Genomic DNA, 13513 nt, shown 5'->3' with positions numbered 1-13513 from the left:
GGTATGTTTCTTCAACCCTGTGTCATAACATTTCAGATGCCACTGTCCCTTCTGTATAGGATGGGGGCAGTAGGTTCCCTGGTATTTAAGATTAGGAGCAGAGATTTCTGGATATGTTCTAGACAGGTGAGTTTTTAAAGTTGTGTCAAAGGAACCCTCGTGGAACAGCCTGCTGCAATTACAGGACACCAGGACGGAGGTGCCCCAGCGCTATTTCTAATTGGTTGTGGTGCCTTTGAGTGTGGTCACCTCTTTCCCTGGACTGCAGTCTGGAGCCTATCCTGAACTTTTCTAGGCGTTCCTTATCTGTTAGCTGAGGTATGCCTGGATAGTTGAATCCCCTCAGGGGATGTTAAAGAAAATACTTTACAAAAAAGGTCAGAATATGAAAATGTCAGAAAGCCATTGGTTTGTTTTGCTAGTTTTCCACTTTTAGTACTGACTGTATTTCTTTCCCCAGACACTGGGTCAGGTCCTGCTGGGTGTGCAAAGTACTTGTTGGGTAAAAGTTAGTCTTTTGACTATAAAATATATTGCACTTTCAAACATACTTGATTTTGTTCCAGAGATAAAAATAGGATCTTTTAAAAAATATTTTTAGAGAAGAGAGCTTATGATTGGTGTTTAAAGAGTAGAAACTCCAAGGAGAAAAAGGAAATATGAAAAAAAAAAATCCCATAGTCTCAAGGTGTGCTGTTTAGAGTCCTTTTAGGGCATTAGAGTCCGGGTGGCAGGGTAAGATTGAAGGTTGAGAAAATGTGATTATAGGTGATAATTTGAGTTTTTATACCTTGAGTCAAGATAAAACAAAGACTGAATGAATGAAATAGGAAATTAGACCTGACTCCTCAAATGCATGGAAATTTGGGATGAAATCTACTGTCTTTGTGCTAGATCTCTGGCTAGTCTCTTGGCCAGTCTCCCTGAGCTACAAACCAACATGTATTTCTATGATTGGGTAGGTTTTATGGCCTAGTGGTATTTCATATGAGACTCACAGAATCTTGGTAAGTAGTATTTTCAATTTCCTCATTCATTGCCTGACAAGGGGAATTGATGCTTAGTAAATGAAAAATTGGTTTAAAAACTCCTTATACATTGGGGTGCCTGAGTGGCTCAGTCACTTAAATGTCTGACTCTTGATTTTGGCTCAGGTCATGATCTCATGGTTTGTGAGTTCAAGCCCCATGTTGGGCTCTGGGCTGACAGTTTGAAGCCTGCTTGGGATTCTGTCTCTGCCCCTCCCTCACTATGTACTCTCTCTCTCTCTCAAAATATAAGTGAATAATCGTAAAAAAGAAAAAACAACTCCTTACACATCATTGTAACTCTTATTTATACAGTTAAAGGAAGTTTCTATCATGTGTGGGTTTGGTTTCTGCATAATATGTTGTGAAACTTTGGGAGCAAATAATTGTTTTTCTTTAGAAAAAGTGTTTGAGAAATTTCTATTTCCTGTTTATTCAGTTATTCTCTCATTGACATGTTTAATTGAAAAATTTCACTTTTATGTCATTGGCCATTTTTGGGTAATGTTTTAATGGTTTTGGGAAAAACGTGTTTTGTAATGATTGCAGAGCTTCCTGAATAACAACTGTGTTTTCCCTTGTTTTATGGCTAAAACATTTCATTTGTCTTTGACAAATGCAGCATCTCTTAAGTATGTTTTGAGGCTAAAGACTTAATAAGAGTGTTCTTTACTGCTTTAATACTACTGGCAATTAGCCCATTGGTAAATATTATTTATTTAGTTTCTTTCAGTGAAGTTTGTTCATTCAGTTATTTTTCTTGAGCAGTTAGTATGAGACACATGTTGGACATCTAACAGTGACCAGACACATTCCTGCCCTGATGGAGTTTGTGTTCCCATGGTGATAATCAAACAGTAAATATATAAATGTGTTTATAATGAATAGGAAATGTAGGGCAAGGTATGGGGGATAGGTAATGTGTGAGGTGTTGCAGTTTTATGTCAGGTAGCCAGGAAAGGCCTCCCTGATAATCTGACCTTCTGGAGAAGTCTTGAAGGAAGTGAGGGAGGAAGCTGCATGGATCAGAGGAAGAGTGTTGTAGGCAGAAGGAACAGCAAGTGCAAAAGGCTTGAGACGGAAGCGAGGAAGCCAGAGTGAATGGGTTAAGGAGGGTTGTGGCAGATGAGGTCAGGGGTTTGCAGCCGTGGAGGCCCCAGTAGGCCATTGTGAGGCCTTTGGCTTGTGTTCTGATTGTGATGGGAAGCCACTGAAGGGGGTGGGGGTGCTATGAATTGATGAACATAAATTACAAAATGATACCATGAGGGGCGCCTGGGTGGCTTAGTTGGTTGAGCGTCTGACTTTGGCTCGGGTCATGATCTCATGGTTCATAGGTTCGAGCCCTGCATCAGCTCACTGCTGTCAATGCAGAGTCTGCTTTGGATCCTCTTCCCCCACCCCCTCTCTCTGCCCCTCCCCAATCACGCTTTCACTCTCTCAAAAATAAACAAACATTAAAAAAAAAAAAAAAAAAGATACCCTGCAAGCTGTTTATTCTCCCGAATAAACTGCAAGAGGGCAAAGGTGGAAGCAAGGAGTCTGGTTTAGGAGACTGTTGAAATAATCCAGACACAAGATGGTGGTGGATTGTACCAGAGTGTTTGTCGTGAAAGTGGTGAGAAATTGTTACCTACCTTCTGGAAATAGAGCTCACAGGATTTGCTGTTGTATTGAGTCCCAGATGGACACTGCCCGCCCGCTACTTAGTCAAAAATAGACTTGCTGTTTTCTGAGATGGGGGAAGACTTGAATAGGAGCAGGTTTGGCTGTGAATACAGGAAGGAATTAAAGCTTGCTTTTGAATACGTTTTGCTTGAGGTGTCTGTGAGACATTAGCTATTTACCTAAGAAAGGCCCATAAACGTGAATCGTTGGTTGCTTGGGTATACTCACATACAAGGTAGAGGTGGTCCAGGCCATAGTTCAACATTTTCTATATGTAGGTGTGTAGGTAGTCTTTAAATCCATGCGATGGGACAGGATGATACCATCTAGGAAGTCAGTATAGAAAAGAGAAGGCTACAGAGACTAAACTTTGGGGCCCTCCGCTGAGTAGGGTCATGTGGAACAGTGGCCAACAAGGTAGGAGAGAACCACAAAAGAGTAGTGTAACCTAGAAGCCCTTTGGAGAAGGTGTATCATGAAGCAGTCCTTATGTGTCAGAGGGGCTAAACATTTGCGGAAGAAAGACACAGAAAATTTGCCATTGCATTTGGCAATGTGGAGATCCTGGTGACCCTTCACAAGGGCAGTTTTGGTGAAGTATGGACAGCAACAGCTTGACTGCAGCAGATTCGAGAGAATGGTTGGGGAGGCAGGGGATACAGCCAGGAGAGCAGCTCTTTTGAGGAGTTTTGCTGTAAGGAGAGTAGAGAAATAGAGCGTTTACCTGCAGGAGAGAGGAATGGAGACAATAAGAAGAGCAGTATTCTTGAGATTGGGGCAAGGGTGCAGCTTGTTTGTGTGGGAATGAGGATGAAGAGAGTAAGTCTTTGAGTCTGTAAGAGAAGAAGAGGTCCATTACTTTAGCCCGCAGGCAGGGGTGGGGCTGGCTTTACCTAGAACCCCATCCTTCTTCAAGAGGAGGAAGACAGGACAGATCCAGATCTAGGAAAGTTGGTCCGCCTGAGTCTTAACAGCTTTTATTTTCTCAGTGAATCAGAGTGAGGTCATACCAAAGAGTGTGTGACTAGGTTGCTGCTGCATTTCTGCCCAAAACGATATTTTTGGGACCATATGCCCATTTTCAAATGTGGTGTCCATTTGATACCTGCTTTTTGATGAGCTGTAAGCAATTCTGTAAGGAACTCAAAATATATCCAGAAACTTACTCTTACATTAAATGATTTCATAGACCTACAGAAAGGCAAAGAAGAGTACATCTCCTTAAATGCATAAAAAGGAAAGGAAATCTTGTATATATGTGTGAGCGAGATAAGTAACTGGCATAGTTTCCTTCAGAGGATATTAATGGAGAATTGAAAGGGAGAGGAAACTCACATAGTCTTTCCTTTCATGTGTATCATCTGTGTAGCAACTCTTTCTTCCTCTATTTCTTCGTTTAGTTAACAGCTACCCAGAAAAAAAAAAATTCAAGAGATAGTACTGGAATATTCCTTGATTCTTATCTGAGGAGGTGCTCACATCATAGCTAGGAATCTCGTCTAGGTTTCCCCTCCCTCTTGGAGGGTGTTCTGGGACTGGAGCAACCTGATTAGTAATCATAGGTTTGATATTAGTTTGTTCCCCCGGCATCTTTCTCGAGGAACAGAGAGTATTCTGTGGGAATTCTTTTAAGAGTCCATGAGGAGTTAAGCAAGCTTGGAGAGCAGAACAATGAAGTCCTGTTATTCTAAGCATTATTTAATAGTTTCATGATTTGTCCTTCAAAGAATTTTTGGCCTTCGGGCAAGCAGTGGACTGCAGCAGGCGAAGGAGCCCTTTGCTTGTTTCTCACACACGACCTGTGTATTGAATTGGTTCCGAAGTCCGTTTGGACAGCTTCACTTAATGGGCAGGGTGATGGCTTGTAACCACCCAGGAGGTGCTTCCCCTTCCCAGAGGGATACTGCCTGTGCTAGTTGGTCCCTGTTGTTGAAGTCGGGTGAAGATGTCACAGCATTCTGGATGCATGCGGAGGACCCTGTATTCTTGACGTTTGATGTGAGTCTCGCACTTATTATATTTGTTTCTTTGGCTGCCTCGGCTTTCGGTTCCATCCTAGGCTAATGACTGGAGGATGGGCTACTGTGCTCTTTTCTAGGCTAAAATCCATTTGTCAAGAACAATTTTTGCATTTTTGAATTTTTCTCCATCATTAATGATCGGGGAATAGAAATGAAAGCTTTTCCTATTGGGAGGATGTCGGCTTCTCTTCCATCCCATTCACCATCCACTCTGAATATCTGTGGTTTGTTTTAAACCATGTGCCAGTGCCTCTTCATGGAGGTTTCAGTTTGCACAGGGTCTGGCAGAAGCTGCAGACAGGATGTTGACTCTTGAGTGTCTTGACTGACTGACTGACTAGGAGGCCCAGTGGAGGTGCTACATGGCTCCAGGCAATCTATGCTTCTAGCCAAAGCCTCTACAACGCGAGATCTGAAAGCGCTTCCTTCAGATATGTGGGGCTGATTTATCTGCAGGGGATCTGAAAGTTACATTTTTGTCATCAGAGGGACCAAGCATGAAAGCTGGGCCAGCAGTTGCTCCTGTGTACTTCTGATTGGCCTGAGTTTTCCTCCTCAGCTTTGTAATTGTTCATCAGCTATTAGGTACTCCAGGAGCGGTCTTTGACCACTGATTTCGCCAAGGGTTTCCTTATCCTCATGGGGGATGCAGGGCCTTAGACCGGAATGGCCTCCAGTATCCTAAGAATCCCCAATCTCTGTGGGGTTCGACAGTCTTTCCTTGGGGTATATTTTACCTTCATTAGGGGCCTCCTAGTAGGCAGGCCTGTGGGGTTTTTGAGTTTTAGTTTACTCAGAGCATTCGAGGAAGATGCCTGTCACAGACCCAAGTGGTCTGTGGAGGAAAGTTCGCTGCCACTCTTACTGAATTCCCACTCAACTCTTGACAGATGAATGGTGTTGTCTTCAGCTTGTCACATTTGAGGAATTTGAAACTTAGAGCAATTTACCTTACTTTTGGGTTCTTTGAAAGTTAAACTTTACATGATACCCTCGGCTACCTAGAAGTGATTTTACAAGGGGAATCGGAGAGTGTATTTTCTAATCCTGTAATATTTACAGAGATCCTATTAGAGCTTTTACACATGACAGTCTAGTGTGAAAAGCAGCTGTGAATTTTTCAATACTGATCTTGAGATTGATTTGGAAAGCTAACGCTAATTATAATGAAATCAATGCTTCATGAAGACAAGAGGACTCGCTGAGATTATGTGTCTGCTTTAGAATTAGACTGCTTTTATAGCAGAATGTTAGTAAAATGCAAAGGGAAATATGAAATAAAACGTGTCTTCTTCCAAGAAGATGTGAACACTGTAAAAATCAGAATTAAGTCATATGAAACTGTCTCTGCCTTTTGAAAATCCAAATGATTCCAGGCCAAAAAAATTTTTCTTTTGGCAAAGAAATAGAATAAGTTTTTAAAAACAATAGGCCTGGAGACTCTCAAGTGCCTATAAAGTGACTACTGTAGCTGCGAGGTGAAACGGGAATAATGATTAAGTGCTTGCTTTCTTTGGATGTCTCTCTTCGCCTAAGTGAGCAGAATTTAGGTGACGGTATGAGCATCTGCATGGCAGCCGCCCGGGCCACAAGTTAATGCCAGAGAAGACAAAATAGTTGGCACACCATTTCTAATTTCATTATTGTACCAAGAGCCAGAAAAAATAGAAGTTTATATTCTTTTGAAGTGGGACAGTGTTGTCTCTCCCTTTTTTTTTTTTTTTTTAATGGGCTTCACACACTTAGATTCACAGAGTATTCTCAAGATATTTGTAAGCATGGTCTGACAACTTAGAGCGGGAGCTGGTTTGTGTGTGTGTGTGTGTGTGTGTGTGTGCGCGCGCGCGCGTGCACTACTGTAAAAAAAGTCGAACTATGTGAATTTTGTCTCTGGAATCAATGTTCTATTGTAGTTTTTTAAATTTCTGAGGTATACTCAAAAATTTTAAATGTTGTATAAGCATTCAAAGCAGTGTTTGGCAAACTGCCTCTTCAAATAAAGTTTTATCGGAACACAGCTACACCATTCATTTACATATATATTGTTTTCGACAGGCTGCTCTCAGGCTACCACAACAGAGTTGAATAATTGCCAACAGAGTCCTTTAGGCCGCTAGCCTTCAAATGTTTATTATTTGGCCCATTATAGAACAGGATTCTGAGTCCTGTTTTGCAAGGTGCTCGAAGATTTGGTTGAGCCCTAGGACATCTCCCCACTTCACACTGTGTGTCCTGATCTCTTGTGTTGGAACCACTGAGTGAGAATGGGAAACGGTCTTGAAAAAACATTTGAAAAGATCTGAGGCTGTTTCTCTTCTGGAAGAATCATTTTCTTGTGTTAAGTGAAGGGGCCAACACAAGCTGATCTCTTTAAGTTCCTTCTGACTTGAGCTTTTGTTACTTACTCGGTAGTTATCTTTGAGGAGGTGAAGGGCTGTCTTGTGGAAGAGGCATTACTAGGTTGTGAGACCGTGGGGAGCTGAGTTAGGGTTAATGGGTGCAACTGGCACGCTTGAGCTCCAGAAGGAAGTGCACTTGCTAGGAACAGCTTAGAAACCAGCATGCGCCATCTTAGTAGATAATGAGCTCCCTGTCACTAGAGATGTTTAAATAAAGGTTGTGTCAGAGGACCTTTGGGGTCCGGCTTTGAAATTCTAACTTTTTTTTGGTTAAGGTTCTTTGTCTCCAAGCTCAGGTTTGACCATGATTTTTTTTGTTGAGGGCCTGTGGAGGCCTCTTGGATGATTTCCTAAAAATCTAGTCCTGGTCAAACCAAGGCAGTATGAGGGGGACAGAATTGCCTCTGGTAGGCAGAGGATGGCAGCAGAAAGGCTGGCCCAGAGCTAGTCTCTCCTTTGGCCACTGAAGTAACACAGTGACAATAGGCAGGGCACTGCTTCCTATCATCCTTAGTCTCAGAGCTGAACCATCTGTCTCCAGCTGCGGCTACCATCTTTGTTTCCCTGCCTAGGCTCCTGGAAAGAGGGAAGGACCTAGACGGGGGTGTATCACAGATGCAGAGATCGCACTAGAGTTTCTGTATTGCACTTTGCCCTAGAGTCTAGATTGGGACTTGGTCATGAATGGCAGTTCTGGGTGAGGTCATACATGCTCTTTGTAGCTCTGCTATTGTAGCACAAAAGCAGCCATAGATAATATGTAAGTGAGTATGTGTGGCTGTGTTCCAATAAAACTTTATTTACAAAAGCAGGCCATGGGCCATATTTGATCCCTGGGCTACAGTTTTCTGACCCCTACTACAGACCCTGGACGTCAGAACTAGCTAGCAAACATGAGCTGCACGTCTCTCATGTTTTGTAGAAAAAGTGAAATGACATGTCCAACGTCACACCGTGGTCGAGGCAGATGCTTATAACCAAGCATCTGACTTTTAGATTAGTGCCCATTTTGTAATACTTTGCTGCCTCTGCTGTGCACTCAGGTTATAGCATTTGGTTTTAAGGAGAGGGCCACGTGAGTGCAGGAAATACGTGCCTTAGTGGCCTGTGAATGGCAGCAGTGAGGGCTCCAGGATGGTATTTTAACAGAGGCAACCCTTTAGCCTCGTGACCTGGGCTCCCTTTTTCTTAGATGGTCCCTGTTGACAGTAAGGCACAAATACAGGTTGCATAAATTAACATGGGGAAATAATGCCCCGGAGTTGTGAAAAAGAAACGGGCTCCCACAGCTGCGTCACAGGATTTGATCACTTCAGCCGAGAGTGCCAGGAGATTTGAGACAGATGTTTTCAGACATGCCGCATGCCTAAAACATTTCCAGGGGTCGGACTGCAAATAGTGACTTAATAAGTGGAGAAACAGGGAAAGTATGCAAGTTGAGGACACAAGAGTTTATTCACCACGAGGTGCATGGCCAACCTCTTTGCATTACATCTGCCTGTCAGGGTTGGCTCTTTCATGTTGTGCCCTCCGTATTGCTCTTTGTCTGCCCGTGAATAAAGTGCAGCATTGTGGTTAGTAATCCCACTCCAGTGACTCGACTTCAAATGTGGTTTTGGAGTGCATCCCAGAGTTCTGTTTGCTAAGCTTCCTACTCCTGTTTCAGAGACACCACTGGATACAGAGCAGCGAGCACTGAAGGCTTCCCTCTTTCCTTAAACCTGTCGGGTTGTGGGCTCTCTCGTTCCCCCTCTCCTCTCCTTGCTTTTTTCCCCTTGTTTTTTTTTTTTTTTTTTTAAACCTTCCAAGGCACTTTCATGGATACTAAGCTGATGTGTTTGTTGTTCTTTTTCTCCTTGCCTCCACTCCTAGTGAGTAACCACACTGGCCGCATCAAGGTGGTCTTTACTCCGAGCATCTGTAAAGTGACCTGCACCAAGGGCAGCTGTCAGAACAGCTGTGAGAAGGGGAACACCACCACTCTCATTAGTGAGAATGGTCACGCTGCCGACACCCTGACGGCCACGAACTTCCGAGTGGGTGAGTTCCTCCACGGTCCCTCACTGTCCTTCCTGAATTGAATTTTCTGAGATCGTAGCATGTAGACATCCTCCTCCACTCACACTGCTCTCTGCCTGAATGGGTTTCTGTCTATGAGCACGAATACGCTTCTTCCAGGAGATCTTTTAAATCACTTTCAGAATAATTTTTACCCTGCTTTTCTGGCTTCTCAGAGAGATGGCAACTAGAATGTTGCCCCTGATTGCTTATCATGGACGCAGCCTGTGGTGATGGGGGGGGGTATCAATAGGACAGAAGGGGATAGCTTTTACATTGAGACCCTAATGCACAGTTCACATTGATCAGCTTCACGTTTAATCTGCTCAGCAATAAGAATTTGTCCTAGATCTGACTCCCGTTACAAAATTTGGATAGTGTTGCTTAAGTTTAAATTTTTTACTTTACGGATAGGCATGTTCTAAAAAAAAAAAAAAAAAAAAAAAAAATTCCAAGAATTGTCAAAAACTGCGTTTTGGTTGTTGTAGAAAGGGATACAGACTTGCATCCTTCACCACATTTCTGCTCTGATTCAGAAGGCTGAATTATACGTTGATACATGACATGGATTTAGGGGAAGAAATGCTAGTGGCTTGCTGTCAGCACTCAAAACCTTTTAATCTCTCTTAACTAATTTAAATATGAACTACGGTGGTCCCTGAAAAGAAAGCTTTTTACTTAAAAAATTTTTGTGTTGTTTTTACTTTTTCGTAAAGGGCGAAAGTTTTGCGGTCCACCGAATGCTGTCACGCTGCCATGTTGTCATGCAATACAGTATTTTTGTCACGGAAAAATGTCTTTTATTATTTTTTGACCAATTATGGTTTGCCATGTGTACTCAAATAATCACAGACACCCACATTACTTTATGAGTTACTCACAAGAATAACCCAAATGTCAGACAGATAATAACACTGGCTAGATCTGGTCTTTTTATGGAATATTGCTGTTTAGTCTTGAGCGTGTGTGTCTGGGGGGTAGGAGAGAGGGTGTCTCTTTCAAACTGATTATCATCAAGACAAAATACAAGGGGGCAGCCTGAAGTCCTTATTAGCTCTTTTGATTATTCTCTGCTTTATCGTGACTCCTAACCCTTATGAGGTCAAAGCATTATTCTAGAGTCTGTACATGGAAAAAAACGTATGCCCATAGATACTATTTAAAAGGGTGTTGTGAATTTCCTGGTTATGATAGGGGTGTTTGGGCATATTTTAAAAAAGAATTTAGCTGGTGGATGCCAAGTTACGCTTAGCAGGGCAGAGCGCCGAGTCTAATGGGAAGTGTGTTGAACTGATGATCGGGAAACTAGATTCTGGTCCGGGTCCTGCCACTACCTACCTAATCCACAGGGTGTGACAGTTACTGTTTCTGGACCTCAGTTTTGTCTCATACAGAAAATAAATGGCTTATGTTTAGTGACCTCTGAAATTCAGTCTTCCTTTAAACTCTTAGGGCTTTTTATGAGCAACAAGTAATATCATTTTCCAGAGGGTTATAGACAATGAGGGGAAGAGAAAAGGCAGTTCCCAGTAGGTTATTACGTGCTTAATGGCTTTTTCCCACTTTTACTTTTCTTGATTGCCTGCCTTGCTCTCATGGCTTTCTCAGCTCCATCAGCAGCAGCAATCACTGCTTCTCCTCCTCCTCTCAGTTTTCATAAATCTTTACAGTAAGAATGACAAAGCAATCGGATGGGTGGTAATTTTTTGGCTTACAGTGTATTCATTTTGAAAGTACATATTTGAAGGCTTTGAGAAACAGAGGAAGTCTACTTGTTAAAACACGCTGCACACTTTCCTGTCTGGCATTTAAGCAGCTGTTTAGGAACAGGATACACGTAGCCTATTCAAAATGTAACACGGAGCAAACTTACTTACACAAAAAAATTTGAAAACCAGAGCTCAACTCTGCCACAAAAGGATTGGCAGAGTAGTTCACGAGAGAGAGAGAGAGAGAGAGAGAGAGAGACAGACAGACAGGCAGGCAGGCAGAAAAGGCATGATAATAAAGTTTCACATTGGAAGTCCTGGGAAATATTTAATTTCTATCCTGAGCTATTTTCCTCTTCTCTTTATTTTAATTAAAAGACTGGATAATCTGAGGGACCAGTTTTAAATTTTTTAAATTGAAGAATGGTAATTTTGTAGAACTTATAGATTATGATTCTTCAGAAATACAGAAAATTTTAGAAGTTCTTTTTTTAGACATAAGTATCTTTGTGGACTTAACTGGTTTAATATAGCTTTATTACTTACAAAAAGTAGCTTTCTGACCGTTTTTCTATTTATATTTGCTTATAATATGTTAAATCTTCTGCACATAAGACATGTATATGGAAAATAGAACAGCTTGGGGAAAATTCAAAATTCATTAAATTTGTTAGCTGCTCTCTCTGGTCTCTGCTATGTAAGGTGTGGGGACTCACACACTTGTTCTGTAAAGGGCTAGATAGTAAATACTTGAGACACTGCAACACAAACATGGGGTATGCAACTACTCAACTCTGCTGTGGCCATGAAAACAGTGTAGGCAGTATGTAAAAGAATGGGTGTGGCCGCATTACAAAAACCTTGGGTGTGCCAAATTTGACTTCAGTGGCATAGTTTGCTGACCCCTGCTCCCAGAAGTCAAAATACTGCTGGGAAAACCATATGGACTTCAAGGTCAAGGGAGCTTAATTAAATAGTCCATTTTGATCATCAGAACTGCAGAAATAAATTTGAACATTTCCATAGTGATTTATAGGTTTTTTGTTTTTTGGTTTTTTTGAAGGAAGTGGAACACATACTATTATTAACATTTTCTTGATAGGGAAACTTAGGCAGTGGTGTAAGTGAGCTTGACTTAGTTACATAGCAAGTCTGTTAGCTAGGACTAGAACTTAGATCTCTTTAGGTCATCTGTTTACTTGATTGCGTGGGGTCTGACCACGATGGGTAGGAGGGACAAGGTGAAGAACCTCATGGAGTTGGGTTTTGTGGGAAGGACGGATGGTTTAATAGAGAATAGTCACCTGAGAGACCTGTAGCCCTGGATTGGAGTCCTGGCTTCACCATGGCCACTGGCCATATTCTGGCTTTAGATCCTCTTGGGCTCAGGTCACTGACCACACAAGAAGAGGTAATAATAAATATACAGAGGGGCACCTGGGTGGCTCAGTTGGTTAAGCATCCAACTTCAGCCCAGGTGATGATCTCAGAGTTCACAAGTTCCAGGCCTGTGTTGGGCTCTGTGCTGACCGCTCAGAACCTGGAGCCTGATTCAGACTCTGTGTCTCCCTCTTTGCACCTCCCTTGCTCACACTGTCTCTATCTCTCTCTGTCTCTCAAAAATAAATAAGCATTAAGAAATTTTTAAAAAAAGATACAAAGGATGGCTCTTTAGCAGACACAGGGGTGATACAGCTTTCTTCCTGTTTTGTGCTGCTTCTGTGCCAGTCTTTCTGGTCTTTGGTGATGGGGAGTCTGGGCTTTTCAGATGTGAGAGGCAGGTGTATTGTTTTCATGACTATTAAGCATATAGTCTCTGCTCTTGAGTATTCAGTTAGAGACATCTTAAGTATAACTTCCACTTACTGTGAGCCCTGAATGAGGATGATATCCAAGGCAAGTACTCTGAGATTCTAGAATAAACTCATTTTTACGAACATGATATTGATATGATATAGCAGAGTATTCCATCAAGTGGCATTTTCTTTAAAGCAGATTTCTAATTATAACACCTTTTTTGTCATATTCCGAGCTTTGCCTCTTGGCTCTCCCCACCTTTGCCTTTTTAAAAAATGGAAACATATTCCTAGTTGGGTGGGCCAGCAGGTTAACCATTGTTGTTTTAATGGATTCTTTCCATTCATAGGGATATCATGAAGACGACCTTCTGGTATTTTTAAAGTTGTTTATAGAGTAATAAGTTCCCTTAATAAGAACACAGGAATTCATGTTGTCACAACTAGAATGTTTGACATAAAATAATACTATCCCGTGACATAGCTTATTTGTAGAGCCACTGAAAAGCAATCATGACTGCTAAAATAACACATTTGGTTTATATGATGCTGCTTTCTCTGAAGAGTTACAGGGGACTCAGTTTCCATCAGCATCAGCTGAATAATTACAAAAATTATTTGATAATTTAAAAAGTATGTTCCCATGTTATTTCATTTGATGCTTATTTCCTCTGAGGGAGGTAAATTACAGGATTCATATTCTGTGGATATGAGTACCATAGCCCTGGTGGGTTTGATTAAAGGTGACTCGCAGTCAGGTTTGCCTTCCCAGCGTCCACATACCTCCTTCTCACCCTGTTGCCAGGTGAGTATGTATAAAACACTGTGCTAGAT

At 41.9% G+C, this 13513-nt stretch overlaps 1 protein-coding gene across 15 annotated transcripts in view; it reads left to right on the top strand.

Moving 5' to 3' along the window:
- LTBP1 (latent transforming growth factor beta binding protein 1) overlaps window positions 1–13513 on the top strand; it is a 402947-nt gene that overhangs the window by 157260 nt on the left and 232174 nt on the right. For 7 of the 15 annotated variants that reach the window (XM_045447182.1, XM_045447179.1, XM_045447178.1 and 4 more), the window contains exon 5: window positions 8989–9156. The exons of 1 other annotated variant lie outside the window; for it this stretch is intronic. In XM_045447182.1, coding sequence (XP_045303138.1) covers window positions 8989–9156 — 168 coding nt within the window. Of the gene's footprint in view, window positions 1–8571; window positions 9157–13513 lie in introns of those variants that run through there. 7 more of the 15 variants (XM_045447192.1, XM_045447190.1, XM_045447187.1 and 4 more) reach the window with 5 other exon arrangements.

The sequence above is a fragment of the Leopardus geoffroyi genome, chromosome A3 (genome assembly GCF_018350155.1).
Source record: "Leopardus geoffroyi isolate Oge1 chromosome A3, O.geoffroyi_Oge1_pat1.0, whole genome shotgun sequence".
NCBI classification, from domain to species: domain Eukaryota; kingdom Metazoa; phylum Chordata; class Mammalia; order Carnivora; family Felidae; genus Leopardus; species Leopardus geoffroyi.
Note: the sequence above shows the minus strand (reverse complement) of the source record. Positions and strands in the feature narration are given on the sequence as shown.